General features: G+C 59.4%; 3 protein-coding genes across 22 annotated transcripts in view; 1 reads left to right on the top strand and 2 right to left on the bottom strand.

The window, feature by feature from the left end:
* Positions 1-17,035, top strand: part of KCNT1 (potassium sodium-activated channel subfamily T member 1) — a 93,046-nt gene that overhangs the window by 17,846 nt on the left and 58,165 nt on the right. The window lies entirely within an intron of this gene.
* PIERCE1 (piercer of microtubule wall 1) overlaps positions 1-17,035 on the bottom strand; it is a 266,631-nt gene that overhangs the window by 196,666 nt on the left and 52,930 nt on the right. The gene's annotated exons all lie outside the window — the stretch shown is intronic.
* LOC114672693 (uncharacterized) lies at positions 8,764-16,990 on the bottom strand. Its single transcript, XM_077967138.1, has 3 exons — positions 16,854-16,990; positions 14,241-14,365; positions 8,764-10,361 (listed from the first exon to the last, which is right to left on the bottom strand). The coding sequence occupies exons 1-3, from the start codon at positions 16,910-16,912 to the stop codon at positions 10,243-10,245; spliced, it is 303 nt and encodes a 100-aa protein (XP_077823264.1). The 5' UTR covers positions 16,913-16,990; the 3' UTR covers positions 8,764-10,242.

The raw sequence follows: 17,035 nt of genomic DNA, 5'->3' as shown, positions 1-17,035 counted from the left end.
GGGGAGCAGCATTCAGCCACAGTCCACCTGGGCCTGGGCTCTGGAGCCCCTTGAGCCACGCTGAGAGTCTCACTGCCCCTCTGCCTGGGAGCCTGGGGGCAGCTAATGGAGGCCCTGGCCCTCCCAGCCAGAGCCAGCTCTTGAGAGTATCCCAGAAGCCTAAGTGAACAAAACGGCCCTTGGAGGACACAGACTTGGGCTCTTCTTCTGCAGCGGGGTTAACAGCCCCCAAAGGGCAGCTTGAGGAGCCAGCGGGACAGGGGCTGCCTGAGGGCTTGGATCCTGGCGGTGCCCCCGAGCTGGGCCCTGGGCATCTTGTGCAGACCCTGGTTTGTGGCGGTGGAGGTGCAGCTTCCATCCTGCCCTGCACTGAGGCTCGGGAAGATGCTGTGTATGTCGGGGGATGCATGCTTTGGGGACACTTGGGGCCGTCACACCACAGGCCCATCTCCAAAGGGGCAGATTCCAGACAAGGAGTCCCAGTGGGGAGGGATGGGACAGGCGCTGCCCCCCGCCATGCTGCACCAGGACCCAGCCCACCGGGGCCACTGAAGCCACCACTGGAGGGGACGTCGGGGTCGCCAACACTCCCAGGCACTAAGCACAGGCCAGGCAGGACATGAGAGGTGCCAGGAAGGCCCTGCCCACTGGCTGGGGCTCCCGGCAGGCAAGAGGAAGCTTCGTCCCTGAGCATGGCCAGGGCCACTGCCTTGGCTCCTTGGGCCACCCCAGGCTGAGCCCAGCACCCCCCACCATGGGGCCCAGGCACCAGGGTCACCTGGGAAGGGAGCGGCCGCCTTGCCGGGGAAAGGCCAGCCTGAGTGCAGGCCTCCCGGGGTCAGAACACTGCCCCAGAGGGGCCTGACCAGGCTGTTTTCTTAGCTCCTCTGACAACAGATAACGGAACTTGACTTGGTTCTCTGGAGTTGAGCAACACCAAATATTTTTTCACACAACAAGCTGAGAAGTGGACCACAAACAGGGCCCAGCATTGCTGGGAACACGGGGCAGCGGGCCTGCGTGGAGGATGGACCCCTGCCGGCCCCACAGGCAGCAACTGTGGACAGGCCAGGCAGGTCCAGCAGGGACCCGGAGGTGGCCTCGCAGGAGCAGGGATGGGTGCAGAAGGAGGGGGCAGCCCTGGCCCTGCTGGATGCACCCCTTCCATTCACGCGACCCTACCCCACAGTGAATCCGGCTGCCCCATAGGAACAGGGTGGCTGGAGACAAAGAGAGGTTCCTCTCACAGGGTAAAGGCCCCACCAGGCTTCCAAGCAGCAGTTGAGGTGAGGATGTCTCTAGAACAGCCCCGCCCTCCCAGCACTCATCTGTCATCCTTAATAACTGAACAATTTCCCAGCTGGTCAGGGAAGTGCCTGAGCCCCGGGTGACTGGGTGTGCTGAGGGCCTCCTAGAATCATCCCTCCTGCAAAGAACCTGGGATTGCATAAGTGCCCTCCTGCTGCCCAGCCCTCCCGGCTCCATCATCTCTTTCTGTCCCCTCCCCACCCCTATCATCCTGCCCTCACCCACCGGCCCAGCCCCTGCTGAAGAAGCAGGGGGCCCCGGCAGCCTTTCTCCGGAGGGAGCTTTTCTCTGCTTCTCCGGGGGCCAGGGGCGGGGGTCCTGCCTGCACCCCAACCCCCACCTGCTCTCTGAAGGCCACTCTGAGACCCTGAGCTGAGAAGGCAGGTCTGGGCCCCGGAGTCAGACCTAGCTGCCTGAAGGGCACTGAGCCCAAAGTTTCTGCGTGAAGGTGTGAGTGGCCTGGGCAGGACCTGGGGCACAGGTCGGCTCTCCTTCGGGGGTGCTCTGGGGAAGCTGGGGCTGGGCCGCGCCTGCCTTAGGGCCCCAGGTCCCCATGTGACAGACTCAGGTGTAGCTGGAGCTTTGAAACAGAGGAGGACAGTCAGGAGGAAGGGTGTGGCCAGGCCTGATCCAAAGGGGAGGGTGGGGCATGGGGGACACACGGCCGAGCCCGAGGGGCAGTGGTGGTTTAGGGGCAGCGGTGGTGGTTTAGGGGCAGTGGTGGTTTAGGGGCAGCGGTGGTGGTTTAGGGGCAGCGGTGGTGGTTTAGGGGCAGCGGTGGTTTAGGGGCAGCGGTGGTGGTTTAGGGGCAGCGGTGGTTTAGGGGCAGCGGTGGTGGTTTAGGGGCAGCGGTGGTTTAGGGGCAGCGGTGGTTTAGGGGCAGCGGTGGTGGTTTAGGGGCAGCGGTGGTTTAGGGGCAGCGGTGGTTTAGGGGCAGCGGTGGTGGTTTAGGGGCAGCGGTGGTTTAGGGGCAGCGGTGGTTTAGGGGCAGCGGTGGTGGTTTAGGGGCAGTGGTGGTTTAGGGGCAGTGAAGGCTCGAGGAGGAGTCAGGGAGCCATGCAGGGTGAGGGCTGCGGTGAGAGAGGCCTGGAGCTGGGTTTGGGAAGCGTGACCCCTGGACTGGGGGACCCCCAGAAGGGGCTGAAGTGGCCCAAAACACTTTCGGCCTGAGCTGCTGGGCCGGCCCCAGTCTCGAAGCCACTCGGCTCCAGCACCGGCCCCCTGGCGTGCCTCCTGCCCAGAGCTGCTGAGCTCAGGGAAACGCCAGCCCGCTCATTCCCCGGGGTGGCGGAGTGGAGGAGGTTATATTTAACATTCTGTCCGGGGCCATCCTGCTGTGTGCAGGCGTGCTGATAGGGCAGGGAAGGGCCCGGTGGGATCCCAGTCCTGCCCCTGGCCCTTCTCGCCCTGGGGCCCTTTCCAGAGCAAACACCCACAGGCTTGGGAGGACACGGCCGGCCTGAGAAACAGCCTTGGCCAGGCTGGTGGGGCCCAGACAGGCTGGGGTCTCCTGGCCAGGGGAAGGTGCCGGCCATGCGCGTACCAGGAGCCATTCCCAGAGCCGGGGGTCCGCCCGTCTGTTTTTCCTGGACACCCTTGGTCTGCCACCTGAACGACTGAGTCAAGGTCTGGTTTAGTGGAGCAGGAAAGGCCCAGGATGGTTTCTGAAAGTTCTGGCAGGTTCCACGTGCTTTACGGTGTCCTGAGTGAGTGAAATGCTTGTCATGATTTTTCCAGTCCCTTTCCAGCTCAGGGATGGTTTGCCTGTGTCACCCCCACTCGACTGTGGACAGGGCTGGAGGCCAGGCCTGCTCACCCTTGTCCCCTGGGCTCCCTACCAGGAAGCAGGGTCCTGGAAGGTAGGCCCGAGTCAGGGTGGGGGAAGGTGACACCTCTGCTGTGGAGACTGTGGCCCCTGGGGTGGGCTGCCCCTTCCTCCTAGCCCTGTCCCTCCCTCCGACCGTGGGTTCCAGGGACTTGGGTCGCCTCCAGCCCTGGGTGGCCAAGGAGTGGGCAGGATCAACAGGAGGGCCAGAGGCCCACAGAGGCTGTCGGTGACCAGGGCCCACCACATGTGAGCGGTGTCTTGTGGGGCATCACCTGCCTGCAGAGGGATGGAGGAGGGTCTGTGATACCCCTGGGCCCAGGGCTGGCTCAGTTCTTGGGAACGAGGCGGCACGTCGGACAGTGCCTTTGCATCTTTATGACTTAAGAGCGGGGGACTCTGGCTCCTCCAACCACAGCCCAGGAATATTCAGGGAGACCCCTGAGAGGGCAAATCCCACATCCCCGGGGGCTGCATCCCCCATCCCACCCCTGAGGCTGGCACAACGGGACACACGGCTTCGTCACCAAGCCCATGTCCCAGGGACTCATGTGCATGACACAAAATGAAATTCCTCCCGAATTAGCGTGAAGCAGAACACAGATGCCCAGTGGGAGGGGCTGGCATCCTCCGCGTCAGGAAGCCACCATCCGTTTGGGCTTCAGGTTGTAATTCCCAGTGCGCTCCCTCCAGTGTTCCATTTCCATCATCCGGCGCGTCCAGCTGAAATGGAACGGGTGTAAGTGTGTTTACGCCTCGTCTCAGTCTTCCCAGCTGCTATGGAAAAGCACCACAGACCCGGCAGCCTCAGCAACAGAGATCTATTTCTCAGTTCTGGAGGCTGGAAGCCCAGGATCGAGGTGCCGGCAGACCGGGCTCCCGGTGAGAGCAGGTCCCAGGCTTGCGTATAACATCGTCTCGCTGCGGCCCTTGGGGCAGAGAACGCAGGCTCTCTGCTCTCCTCTTGTGGGGCACTGATCCCATCCCGAGGTCCCAGTCTCATGACCTGGTCTAAGCCTAATCACCTCCCGAAGGACCTGTCTCTAGATACCGTCCCCCTCAAGGGTGGGGGCTTCAACGAGGGGATCTGAGGGGACACAATTCAGTCTGGAGCAGACTTGGAGGGAAAGAAAGGGATGCTGCAAAAGACTTCATGGGAAACCCTCTGGGGTGTTAAGTTGCACTTTCTTTTTTTTTTTTTTTTTGAGACGGAGTCTCGCTCTGTCGCCCAGGCTGGAGTGCAGTGGCGCGATCTCGGCTCACTGAAAGCTCCGCCTCCCGGGTTTACGTCATTCTCCTGCCTCAGCCTCCCGAGTAGCTGGGACTACAGGCTCCCGCCACCACGCCCGGCTAATTTTTTTTTGTATTTTTAGTAGAGACGGGGTTTCACCATGTTAGCCAGGATGGTCTCAATCTCCTGACCTCGTGACCTGCCCGCCTCGGTCTCCCAAAGTGCTGGGATTACAGGCGTGAGCCACCGCACCCGGCTAAGTTGCACTTTCATTTCAAATTCCTTAAACTTCAAGGGCATCTGCCAGGTCTCTGGAGAGAGCCTCCTGCGTGCAGCTTCCCTCTCCTCCCCAGCGCTCGTCAGGTCCTTCCCTGCTGTCCCCCGCTAGCCTCGGGCCACTGTGTGAGTGAAGGCCGAGGCCACGCTGCCTGTGCTTCCCCAGCACTCGGTGACGGGCGTGGCTCTCCAAGGCGGTGAACTTGCAGAGCGCAGGAAACTGGGGGCTGCAGAGCTCGCCTGCAGGGCAGCACCGCAGAGGCCTGGCAGGGTGGGTGAGCTGTCCTGTGACCTGTCACCCCTCCACCAGGTCTGAAAAGCAAAAGCATTGGTGGGGTGTCAGGAGTTCAGTTGTACCTAGAAATCGTCCTGCATCCTGTTCCAGGAGGTATCGTCCATCTTGGGGTCAGCACGGAGTGCCGTCAGCATGAACAGGGCCGGCGCCGGCATCCACTGCCATTGCCCAAGGCTGGGCTCCGCAGGGTGGCAGGCGGGGAGGAGAGGCTGCTGCTCCCTGGCGGGACGTTCTTGTGCACCACGTGAGCGTGCGGCTCCCAAAGGGGCATTTTGTGCCTGTGCGACCAACAGCCGTGCCCGCAGGTCTGCTGCATGGCTGTGTCTACACAGGGCCTGCTGTCTCCAGAAGGACCCCGGAGCTCGGGGGGCCTCAGAGCCCTGTCAGTAGGAAGGGTCCCTGGCTCTCCTGGTGGGTGTCTGGAGCATCGAGGGCTGTCCTGGGAAGTGCCCTGTCCCAGGGACCTTGTTCCTGACGATTCTGCCAGTCCGGCAAGTCCATCAGAGGCATCACCGCCTTCAGTGCTGGGCCACCCCTCGGGGCTTACAGGCCTGGCGTCCGGCTGTCCCCGGCCCAGCACAGGTGCCTCATGTCCTTAGACACCCCCTCCTCCATCCAGTCTGAGAGCCATGGCTCAGGGCAGCCCTGTCCCAGACCAGCGTCCGCTCTCCTGAGGGTGCTGTGGGCTGGGGAGGCCCAGGTATCCCTGCCACCTTCACGCTGAGCCTGTCCGGGAAGCTCCAAGCCCCCCTCCCAGCGCTCCTGCTTTCCCCTCTGAGGTTTTATCCATCGTGGGCCCCTGAATAAGAGCTGACTGTGGGATCCAGGCTCAGAGCCTCAAGAGGCACGGGGGGAGGACACCAAGGGCCTCGAAGTCCAGGTCAGCCTCGGGGCCAGGCCTCCAGGGGCCTCAACTTCGTGTCCTCCCTATGGGGTGCTCTTCATCCCCAGAAGCCAGGCTGGGGGTGGCTCAGGGGGCACTATCTGCACAGGTGGGGGCAGCCGTGGGCCGGTAGAGACAGCAGGCCCTGCGTGCACTCCCATCCTGAGCCCCCGATCCTCAAAAAAGAGTGAAGGCAGTGCCCAGGGAAGCACAGGCCAACGGGGGCAGGCACAGCCTTGTGGGGGCCAGAGAACCAGGTCCTCGCCTGCAGGATCCAGGCAGGCCGGCGCTCAGCAAGGGGCGTGGCCGGTCTGCCTGTTCCTTCCTCCACGTATGCAGTCATTCATTCATTCAGTCGTGCAACAGAGGTCGAGTTGAGTGTCTGCTGTAGGCACCAGATTCAGCAAATACAAACACAGGATGCCGGGTTAAATACGACTGTCAGATAAACAGTGAATCATTTCCCAGTGGAAGTGTATCCCATCCAATATCAGGGACGTGCTTACACAGAAGACGATTATTTTTCATCTGACATTGAAACCTCACCAGGTGTGTCGTGTAGTTCATCGGGATCCCTAGCTCCTGCCGGGTCGGCTGGGCTGAGATGAGAGAGTATGAGGCTCCCTGCACCAGGCTGGGCTGCCCTGAGAGGCCCGACCTGCAGGCCCCGGCCACCCACCTGGATTGGAGCTTCCTCTGCCCAACCAGAGCCTGGGCTCCTGCAGGCACAGATGGAACCCCCATCCCTGGCTTCAAGGATGACCCTGAACCTTCCCTCCAGCAGACAACAGATCTGACAGGGCCATCCCTCCTGGGCTCCCGCGTGTGATCCTGAGGGTAATCAGGATCCGGGGGACTGTCCCTGCCCCTCCCAGGAGGCAGCTGCATGGGGGTCATGTGGTGGACACATGACAAACCCAGCCCAGGATCCCTTGGTGGCTCAATGGCCCAACCCCCTCCCTGCACAGACAGGAAAACGGAGTCCTAAGAAGGGCGGGGCCTGTTGAGGGCCGCACAGCTGCCTGGGGGCTCCTCAGGAGGAAGGTCTGTGGAGAGTACTCCAGGCCCCCTGTAGTGTTTGAACAGGGCCTCCGAAAGATTCCTGTCCTCCCAGAACCCCAGAACGTGGCTTATGTAGAAGCAGCGTCTTTGTAGATGTGATTAGTTGAGGATCTCAGGGTGAGGCCATTCTGGACCGAGGGTGGTCCCAGATCCAGTAACTGGTGTCCTTATACGAAGAGAAGGAACAAACCCAGAGACACAGAGAAGCCACGCAGGGACAGATGCAGAGATGAGAGTGACACTGCCATGAGCCCAGGGCCACCGGGAGCTGGAGGTGGCGGAGGACCCCCTACGCCTGTGGGGAAGGGTGGACCTGCCGGCACCAGGATTTTGGATTCTGGTCTCCAGAACGGAGAGAAGAGACCTCTGCAGTTTGGGGCACTCAGTTTATGGTATTGAGCCCCGGACACCGGGTGCAGGGGTCACTCTGGGGCAGCACTAAAGCCGGGGGACCCCAGGGGCCACTAAGGAGGTTCTCACGTGGGGCTGTGGCTGCCCTTGCTGGGTTTGGGACCCTCAGCCAGGTCCAGGTGGACAGAGTCTGTTTCCAACACAGCCCCGTCCTTTTACTGGGCGGTTTGCCTGGGCGGGTCCTAAGTTGAGGGAATATATGCTGGAAAGCAGAAATGCCGGAAAAGAGGGCCTGTCCCACCCGCCCTGGGAGCCCAGGTCTGGCAGGAGGGACCGCCTGGGCGATAGGGGTCTGGGGAGGAAGAGGGGTTGGTGGGCAGCAGCCTCCCAGCCACCACCCAGGAGCCACAGCTGTGGGGACTTGGGACCTGCTGCGCGGGCTCTAAAGAGGCCAGCGAGGGAAAGATGTTGCAGTACGGAGGCCATCCTGGCCTGAAACGCAGTCACGAGGTCCTTAAAGGAGGGCAGCAAAGAGGATTAAAATGGTAATGTTTGTGTTATGCGGCGTATTTTACTACAAAAACAAGCTTGCCTTAAGAAAACTCAAAAAAGGAAAGGATGAACGCAGGCAGAAGGAGATGGCCGTGTGAAGGTGGGGGCAGAGACCGGAGTGATGTGGCCACTGCCAACCGGTGCCTGGAGTTCCCAGGAGGAGGAGGCACAAAGGACCTTCCCTAGAGCCTCCCCAAGGAAGCGGAGCCTTGTGACACTGGACTTCAGCCCAGGGACACTGATGTCCAACTCTGGCCTCCAGAACTGTTGCTTCAAGCCCCCCGCTGTGGTACTTGGTTATGGCAGCCCCAGGACATCCTGACACCAGGAAATCCCATCGTTGTTTGGAGGGAGAACGTCGGGGCAGACTCACCTGGTGTCTGTGTGGGGTAGAAAACAGCCAGCGGCCAAGCCACCCCCAGGCCCCTCCTTGGGAAGTGAGACCCCCACAGCCCTCACTGAGGATGTAGCAGCCACCCACGACCTGCCAGGGAAGCCCAGATTTCACAAGGCCCCAATTAGGTCTCCAAAGACTCAGGCCCTGTGCCGGGCGGGAAAGAAAGGGGGAGGCGTCTCCCCACAACGCAGGGAGGCCAAGACCACGCCCACAGAGGGGCAGAGTGCCGGGGGCCGGAGAGTGAGGGCCGCAGCCACGGGCTGGGAAGGGGAGAGGGCTGGGCAGGGGTCCTGGGAGAGGGGCGGTCCAAGTCCATCTTGGAGAGACGTCTCCCCAGCAGCCCTGGCATGTCCTCACCAGCTGGTGTGTTCAATCCAGGAATGTTGTGTCCGGTCTGGTTATGATGATTCACAAACCCCTTTTTAATCTGGAGCAGCTCCCACCAGGCGGGCCCCCCAGGATTTCCCACCCTACCCCCGGGATTGTGAATCTGAGACATCACACCAGGATCGTCATGTGACGTGGTGTTCGGGATTGAATTGTGTCCCCCAAGATTTATATATCAAAGCCGCAACCCGTGGTACCTTAGAATATGACTGTATTTGGAAATTGGTTCTTTAGAGGCAATTAAGGTGAAATGAGGTCATTCCGTCGGGTCCTAATTCAACAGGACTAAGACCCCTCCTTACACAAAGGAGGAATGGGGAGACAGGTATACACAGGAGATACAATTAAGTTTGCTGATCAGTCGAATTTGAATTAATCAAAGGGCGATTTTCCGAGTAGGCTGCGTCTACTCACACGTGCCCTCTGAAAGCAGCATTTCCTCTGGCTGGTAGTGGAAGAGTGAAGTGACTGGAGGCAGCAGGGAACTGAACACATCCTTGCTTGCTTTAGAGATGAGGGCATACGCCAAGGAAGGAGGCAGCCCTCGGGAACTGAGAACAAGCTTCTGCTGGCGGCCAGCAAGAAAGGGGGTCCTCTGTCCCACAAGTGCAGGAGGGGATTCCGCAGATGGCAGGAATGAGCCTGGGAACAGATTCCCGCTGAGCTCCAGACGCGGGCCCAGCCCTGCGGATGCCTGGAATCTCAGCCTCACGGGACCCTCAGCAGAAAACCAAGCTCAGCTGTGCGCGGACGTCTACCCTACAGAACTGAGAAGTGGTAAGTGGGTGCTGCTGTAAGCTTCCAGGCTGGTGGTGGTTCGTTACGCAACAGAGGTAGCACATACACCAGGCCCCGCGTCCTGCAGAAGGTTCCACCATCTGCATGTGTCCAGTGGCCTCTCTGTGGGTGGTGCAGCTTGTTCTGCCTCCAGTATTTTTTGCAAAGTGGAAGTTGGGTCTGCAGGCCTGCTGGAAGAGCTTACTTGATCGAGGATGGAAAATGTTGCAGGTGCCCTTGGTGTCTGCGTGTGGCCTCGGGTCCTGGTCACCCGTGTCAAAGATGGCCCGCTGGACCTGCTGGGGCCAGCCCAACCCCACCACTGGGCAGGAACTTCCCCCAGTCACCTCAAGGTGGCCTGTGGCTTTGCGAGCACCCAGTGCCTGCTCTGTGGCTCTTGGCCCCCTCTGAAGGCCTGTGCCCAAGTCCATCCTTCTGCTGGGGCCTGGGAGGTACTGGCTGCCTTTTTGTCTTCCTCCCTCCATCAGCATTACCCACATTCTCCTCTGCACTGTGCTGGTCCTTCATCCATGGGAGCTGTGCACCCCCAAATATAATTCCTGCCGGAAACACCCTCGATCCTTTCTCTTTAATGACAGATTTTCACAGTAAGGCAGTGTTGAATTGCAACCTCTAGTGGTGACAACAAGGAGAGGGGTTCCCTGACTCCCCATTCAGAGCATCAGGTGCGGAGCCCTGGAGTTCTGTGGACCTGCCATGTGTGCTGGGCCAAATAATGCTCCCCTGAAGGTGTCCACATCCTGATCCCAGAAACCTGACTATGTTACCACGTGCGGCGAGGGAGACCATACGCGGCGAGGGGGATTAGCAGATGTGATGAAGTGGAGGGCCTTGAAGGTGGGTAATTACCGTGCATGATCTGGGTGAGCCAAGATCATCACAGATTCCTAGGGGAGGGAGGCAGAGGCTCAGAGTCGCCGGAGGAGGAGATGAGCGGCGCAAGCAAGGACGGAGCGATGGGAGGAGGGACCCAGCCGGGGATGGTGTCGCTGGAAGCTGAAAAAGGCAAGGAAATGGACTCCTTCTTGGGGCTCCAGAAGGAGCCAGCCCTGCCGGCACTTTGGGCTTGGGATTTCTGACCTCCAGGACTGTGTGCTTAAAACATTTGTGTTGTCCGGGTGCAGTGGCTCATACCTAAAATCTTAGCACTTTGCGAGGCTGAGGCAGGCAGATCCCTGGAGCTCAGGAGTTCCAGACCAGCCTGGGCAACATGGCAAAACCCCGTCTCTACAAAAATATACAAAAATTAGTCGAGCATGGTGGTGTATGCCTGTAGTTCCAGCTGCTTGGGAGGCTGAGGCAGGAGGATCACTTGAGCCCAGGAGGTCCAGGCTGCAGTGAGCTATGTTCATGCCACTGCACTCCAGCCTGGGCAACAAAGTGAGATCCTGTCTCAAGGTTAAAAAAAAAAAAAAAAGTGTGGTTTAGCAATTGAATTTGTGGTCATTTATAACCATAGCAGCAGGAAGCCCATACACCATGTCTAAATCATTGTCCCTCTGAGATCCCACTGTCTCTACTTTGACCAATGGGAGCCCTTCCCACTGGCTTCTGTACCCTTGGACATGACCCCATGCCTCTTTGCAACTTCCTTGTTCTCTAGCAAAACTAGATTTTCCACACTCTGGAACCTTCTCTGCCCTGAAGTCAGTCATTCTCTGGGGATGGGTCTTTCAGTGCAGCTTGCATTAGAATCTCAGTCGCCTGGCGTGTCTTCATTTCGGATTACAGTGTCCTGCATACCCACAATGTTACTAATTTTATCATCGTTTTTACTCCACCAAGGTTTAAATGCTTACCTGTTCTATAACCATATTTTGCGTAATTCTCTAATGCTCTGTAGCCACTTCAGTGGGTTTCCCGCTGCCCACCCACCCTTTCATACGGCCTCTTCATGCTGGAATTCTCTTTGGTATTTCTTTTAGCAGCTTCATTTCATGTTTGAGGTGGCTGTGGTGGTTTTTCTCCCAACAAGGGCGTCTGCATTTGTGCCGCGTTCTGTCACATTCCTTTGCATTGGAGGATATCGCCCCTGTGTCTCCAGACTCGAATGACATTTTGGCTGGGTATAATAGTCCTAGACCTCATTTTTCCCCGTTAGAACTTGATCAACATGGGACCATCATCCTCTGGTGCTTAGTCCATTGCAGAAGATCTGCAGCCAGCTCACTTCACCCCCTTCGTGGTGACTCACTGGTTCTGTCTTGGGCACTTGCAGAATCTTCTTTACCCTCAGCTCAGGAGGTAGAGTAGGATCCATATCTAGGTGGAAGGCATCCTGCGTCTTGTTTTCCTGGGACTCTGTGCACAGTTCTTTCTTTGCTTTGTCATCACATATCTAAATACTTTTCAAATATACATATATATATATAGAGAGAGAGAGAAAGACAGAGAGAGACAGAGACAGACAGAGAGAGTGTCTCACTCTGTCACGCAGGCTGGAGTGCAGTGGCGTGATATTTCAGCTCACTGCAACCTCCACCTCCCGGGTTCAAGTGAGTATCCTGCCTCAGCCTCCCCAGTAGCTGGGATTACAGGTGCCCACCACCACACCCAGCTAATTTTTGTATTTTTAGTAGAGACGAGGTTTCACCATGTTGGTCACGCTGGTGTTGAACTCCTGACCTCAGGTGATCTGCCCGCCTCAGCCTCCCAAAGTGCTGAGATTACAGGCATGAGCCACCACACCCGGCTTCAAATATATTTTATTTATTTATTTATTTATTTATTTATTTGAGACTGAGTCTGGCTCTGTCACCCAGGCTGGAGTGCAGTGGCCGGATCTCAGCTCACTGCAAGCTCCGCCTCCCGGGTTTACGCCATTCTCCTGCCTCAGCCTCCCGAGTAGCTGGGACCACAGGCGCCCACCACTTCGCCCGGCTAGTTTTTTGTATTTTTTAGTAGAGACGGGGTTTCACCGTGTTAGCCAGGATGGTCTCGATCTCCTGACCTCGTGATCCGCCCGTCTCGGCCTCCCAAAGTGCTGGGATTACAGGCTTGAGCCACCGCGCCCGGCCCAAATATATTTTAAATACCAAAAACTGGTTGAGGCTTCTACCCAGGGGCACAAGCAATCCTCCAGTGAAAGGATCCTCGACGCTTCCTCCGGTGCCTGGATCTTGTTGTGCCTTCGCTGTGCTGGTCAGAGCCGGCTGTCTGTGTTGGTAATCCGATTTCAGCCATGCCTTTCCTGTTCCTCCTGGCTTGGGTTCATTGAGTCGTAACTGTATGGCGTGTGGGCTCTGCACTTGCTTCTGGAGTCCTGCGGTCTACCTCTCTGCCACTGGCTGCTGAGATGAATGGGCTCATCTCATCTTCGAGTGCGGCTTCCATTGCACCTTGTCCCTATCAAGTTGACCCAGTGCCCAAATTCCTCCTGGGGAACTTCCTTCTTCTCTGGGTTTTATTTTTGGCCGGGTTCTTTGCCTGCTGAAGTCCATTCTCTCTCTCTCATTCTCTCTCTCTCTTTTCTCTTTTCTTTTTTCTCCTTTCCTTCCTTTCCTTCTTCCTTCCCTCCTTCCTGGGGCTCCATGCCCTTCTCCCGCTGAGGGGCAATCAAGAAGTCTCACCTCAGTCCAAGGGTCAAGCCTGGTGTCTCCCCAGTTAGACAGTGACCAAAGTTAGGATACACCCCTTGGTTGCCTCCTGATGGGGGCTAAGGGTGAGGATTCCTGGCACTCCCAGTTTGGACTCAGAAGATGGGAGCAGTGTGGGGAGCAGCACCACCTGTACCTCCTCTGTGACTCCCCTGGACACTCTCCAGGAGGTCTGTGACGCTGGCTTGCCCTCTCCTTGTCAGCTCTAAGTCATTCATCTCCAGTTCTTACTATGCTTGCTCATTGTCCTGGGTTGGGAAGGCTCCTGGTGCAGCCCTCACACCTGCCCCCACACCTGCCCCCACAACTGCACCCCATACCTGCCCCTGCACCTGCCCCCACAATTGCCCTCACACCTGCCCCCCACACCTGCCCTCGCACCTGCCCCCACACCTCCCCTGCACCTGCCCCCACACCTTCCCCCACACCTGACCCCACACCTGCCCCGCACCTGCCCCCACACCTCCCCGACACCTGCCCTCACACCTGCCCCCACACCTTCCCCTGCACCTGCCCTCACACCTGCCCTCACACCTTCCCCCACACCTGCCCCCACACCTGCCTTTGCACCTGCCCCTACATCTCCCCCGACACCTGTCTTCACACCTGTAGATGTCACACTGCCCAGTCCTGCAGTCCTGTCCCACTTGGCCGGTTTCAGGCTGCACCACTCCACCGAGGTGACCCCAGCTGGTTTGGGGCTTCAGATCCCACTGCTGAGCCAGAGACCCAGATTGGTCTCAGACTGGCAGCCCCCCATAGCACCAGGCGTGGATGCACACCCACGAGATGTCACCTGGCAGGCACTTTGAGAATGTCCAGAATAGGTGTCAAAATCCACCCCCAACCTGCTGCTTTTGTCTTCCCCACCTTGGGGTGTCGCCACCTGCCCGTTCCCCCCTCTCCCCGCCAGCCTGGGTGCTGTCCCTCCCCCCAGTCCTTCAGGAAGTCTAGCCAGTGCCACCTTCAAAACACACTTTGGGTCCACCTGGTCCCCTGTCCTCTGTCCAGCCCGCAGTCCCACTCAGCTTGCAGTAGGCGAAGCGAGGCCCCGCCCTCCCCGCAGGGCTGCTTGGACACACGTTTGAACCACAGCGTCTGCGTGCTCCCTAAAAGGGCAGTTATTTATTCCTGAGTTTCCGGGATGTCTGCCCCTGTGTAGCCATGGGGTCGAGTCTGTCCAGGCTCCATGGGAGCGGAAAGTGCTGGGGACACCTCAAGGCTCACATGGCTCTGTGGACCCTGAGCCTGGGGCCCCAGCCCACCCTCCCCACCTCACCTGGCTCTGGCCGTGTGCCCTGCACCCGTCCTGGTGCCCTGAGGCCAGGAAAGGGGGCTTCTGGGACCGCTGCTCGATGCCGAAGGGATTGTCCTCCCCACATGGGAATCATCTCACTGGACTTCCTGTGACAAGTGTAGACAGTCATTTCAACGTAAATCAAACTTCAGACGTGGTGCCGCAGCAAGTTGCAAAGGTCCTCCTCCCCTCCCCCACCCCAGGCTGCACCTGCTGCAGCCGGCTGTGGGCACTCCACGGACACCACCACACAGACATTCTCTTGTCACCTAACTCTGATCCTGTACTTCAAAGGCCACGAGTAAGTGAAGATCCACTGCACTCTCGAAAAGCAGGAACCTCCTGCCCCCACTGAGCTGGCTTCGGAGCAGCCGGGCCTCCCAGTGCCAACACCTCCCAGCTGTTACCTGCCTGTCACCTGGGTGAGTCACCTGGAGCCTCGTCTGTGACATAGAAGGGAATGATTACAAAAGCCACATCATGTGAGATGGGCAGGCCCAGCCAGGCATCTGGGGCGGACCAGGGCTGCAAACGCACAGCACTGCATCATGGAGCAGCCGCCCAGGGTGGGAGCGCGCATTTGCCACCGTGTAAGGCTTCCCCCGGCACTGTGGTAGGCTGTGGGTTCATGCCCAGGGAATGTAAGCGAACGATTTCTTTTTTTTTTTTTTTTTTTTTTTTTTTTTTTGAGGCGGAGTCTTCACTCTGTCGCCCAGGCTGGAGTGCAGTGGCACCATCTTGGCTCACTGCAAGCTCAGCCTCCCGGGTTCGCGCCATTCTCCTGCCTCAGCCTCCCGAGTAGCTGGGACTACAAGCGCCCGCCACCGCGCCCGGCTAATTTTTTTTTTTTTGTATTTTAGTAGAGACGGGGTTTCACCGTGTTAGCCAGGATGGTCTCGATCTGCTGACCTAGTGATCCGCCCATCTCGGCCTCCCAAAGTGCAGGGATTACAGGCGTGAGCCACCGTGCCCGGCCGCGAACGATTTCTGTGTGAAACCACAGCATCCACAGCCCAGACATGCTCCCTCCCAGCTTCCTCCCCGCTCCAGGGTGACCACGTATGGGCAGCCCTGATGTCCATCCGGCCCTTTGTGTGGTCATGGCGCCGTGAAGGGTCCTGCAGGCGGCGCCCAGGGGTGGTGCGGGGGCTGTGTTTACACACAGCACAGCGTGGGTCTTACTCAGCAACGTGCCCAGGAGAAGCGCCCAGCCTCATTCTTCACAGCCGCTCTGGGGCACTCCACAGGAGGGGTGAAGGAGGCTTCCATCTGCTGCTGCTGCCCAACACCAGGGGCTGGCAGAGGGTCCTCATGCTTTGCAGGTACAAACAGCGCTTTCCCCTGGGGCAGACCTGAGCCACGACAGGCAGCCAGTGCACAGGAGTGTGTGCCCAGACCACACACAGTGGCTTTTCAAAGGATTTTTGCTTACTCAGCCACATCGGGGAGGGCACTCAGGCAGGTATCCAGAGTGCCAGTGACTTGGTCATTTTCTGAGCACGATGGCGGCTCAGGGTTTGGACCCCCAGAAGGAGCAGGGCCCTGTGCCTCGGCCTCCCTCGAGCAGCCCAGCCCTCCCTCAGCATGGGTGCTGAAGAAATGGAAGCCCACGCTGCCTGTCACGGACTTGTGGTTGGAGTTTTACCCCACCCCATCTGCGTCAGCCACCCAGTCCCCTGTGGCACGGGTGCCTGGAGGCCTAGTGAGGTCAGAAACGGTCCTGCCAAGGGTGGGGGGATTCAGGGTGGGGGAACAGGCAGCTGGCTCTGGGAGGGCTTCTGGTGTGAGTGTGGGGCAGGCCGGCCCACTCCCTCAGCTGGAGTTGGTGCTGTCTGGGGGTCCTAGACCCACCTTCCTCCCACAGGCCTCTGTACTCGCTCGGCCCTGACTGTTGGTTGGGGCACGGTTCAGGGAAGAAACAGAGGCAGACCCCTGGCATGCAAGCACTCCAGGTCTGGGGTCAGAGTGTGGGCGGGTCCTGAGGGCCCTGCCACCTGGCACTGCTGAGGACCAGTGTGCATCTGACAGCCTCCTGCCTCCACTGAGCTGGCTTCGGAGGAGCAGCCGGGCCTCCCGGTGCCAACACCTCCCGGCTATTACCTGCCTGTCACCTGGGCGAGTCACCTGGAGCCGTGTCTGTGACACGGAAGGGAATGGTTACAAAAGCCACATCATGTGAGATGTGCAGGTCCAGCCAGGCATCTGGGGCAGACCAGGGCTGCAAATGCACAGGTGGGATCTGTGCCCCATGCCCAGCCTGGCATACAGGCACCATCCCGGAGCGCCCCCGTGGGCTGTTCCCTGACAGCTTTGGAGGTAGGAAGTGGGGGGTGAGAACCCTGGTGAGGATAGGCAAACTCAGCCGTCACTCCCCTGGCCAGGGTACTACACCCACCCCACACCAGGGCTGGGAGCCAGGGATGGGCACAGCTTGGGCAGGCCATCCTGAGCGCCAGGCCTGGTCCACAGGCCGGCTGGAGGGCCGTGGCTTGGACCCTGCCAAGCGGGATGCCGGCTCCTCTCCAGCACCTGCCGCCGGGGGTGGGCGCCCTCGTGGCTCCTCCCCGCCCCCCCGTGCGCGACTGTCATTGTTACCATTGCTTGGCTTCTGCCAAAGCAGCCGCAGGACCGCCGGGTGCTTGAACCTTCTCCATGGGGCGTCCTGGCGGTGGTTTGAGCCTGGCGGTCCTCGCCGTCCTCCCCAGCCCCCCAGCCCCGGCTCCCGGCCGTTCCACTGCGCGGCGGCGGGGAGGGCGCGGCGCGAGCTGAGATGGTTC

The sequence above is a fragment of the Macaca mulatta genome, chromosome 15 (assembly GCF_049350105.2).
Source record: "Macaca mulatta isolate MMU2019108-1 chromosome 15, T2T-MMU8v2.0, whole genome shotgun sequence".
Taxonomy (NCBI): domain Eukaryota; kingdom Metazoa; phylum Chordata; class Mammalia; order Primates; family Cercopithecidae; genus Macaca; species Macaca mulatta.
This window is presented reverse-complemented; position numbering and strand designations above follow the sequence as displayed.

Bases quoted from the DNA above. Each gene is read 5' to 3' on its own strand.
- LOC114672693 (XM_077967138.1), bottom strand. From the start codon at position 16,912: ATGGAGAAGGTTCAAGCACCCGGCGGTCCTGCGGCTGCTTTGGCAGAA. The intron at 14,366-16,853 runs GTAACAATGACA...CACTTGTCACAG, and splicing joins TTGGCAGAAGCCAAGCAATG to GAAGTCCAGTGAGATGATTC. The intron at 10,362-14,240 runs GTGAGGTGGGGA...TGCCTTTTTCAG, and splicing joins GGGCACACGGCCAGAGCCAG to CTTCCAGCGACACCATCCCC.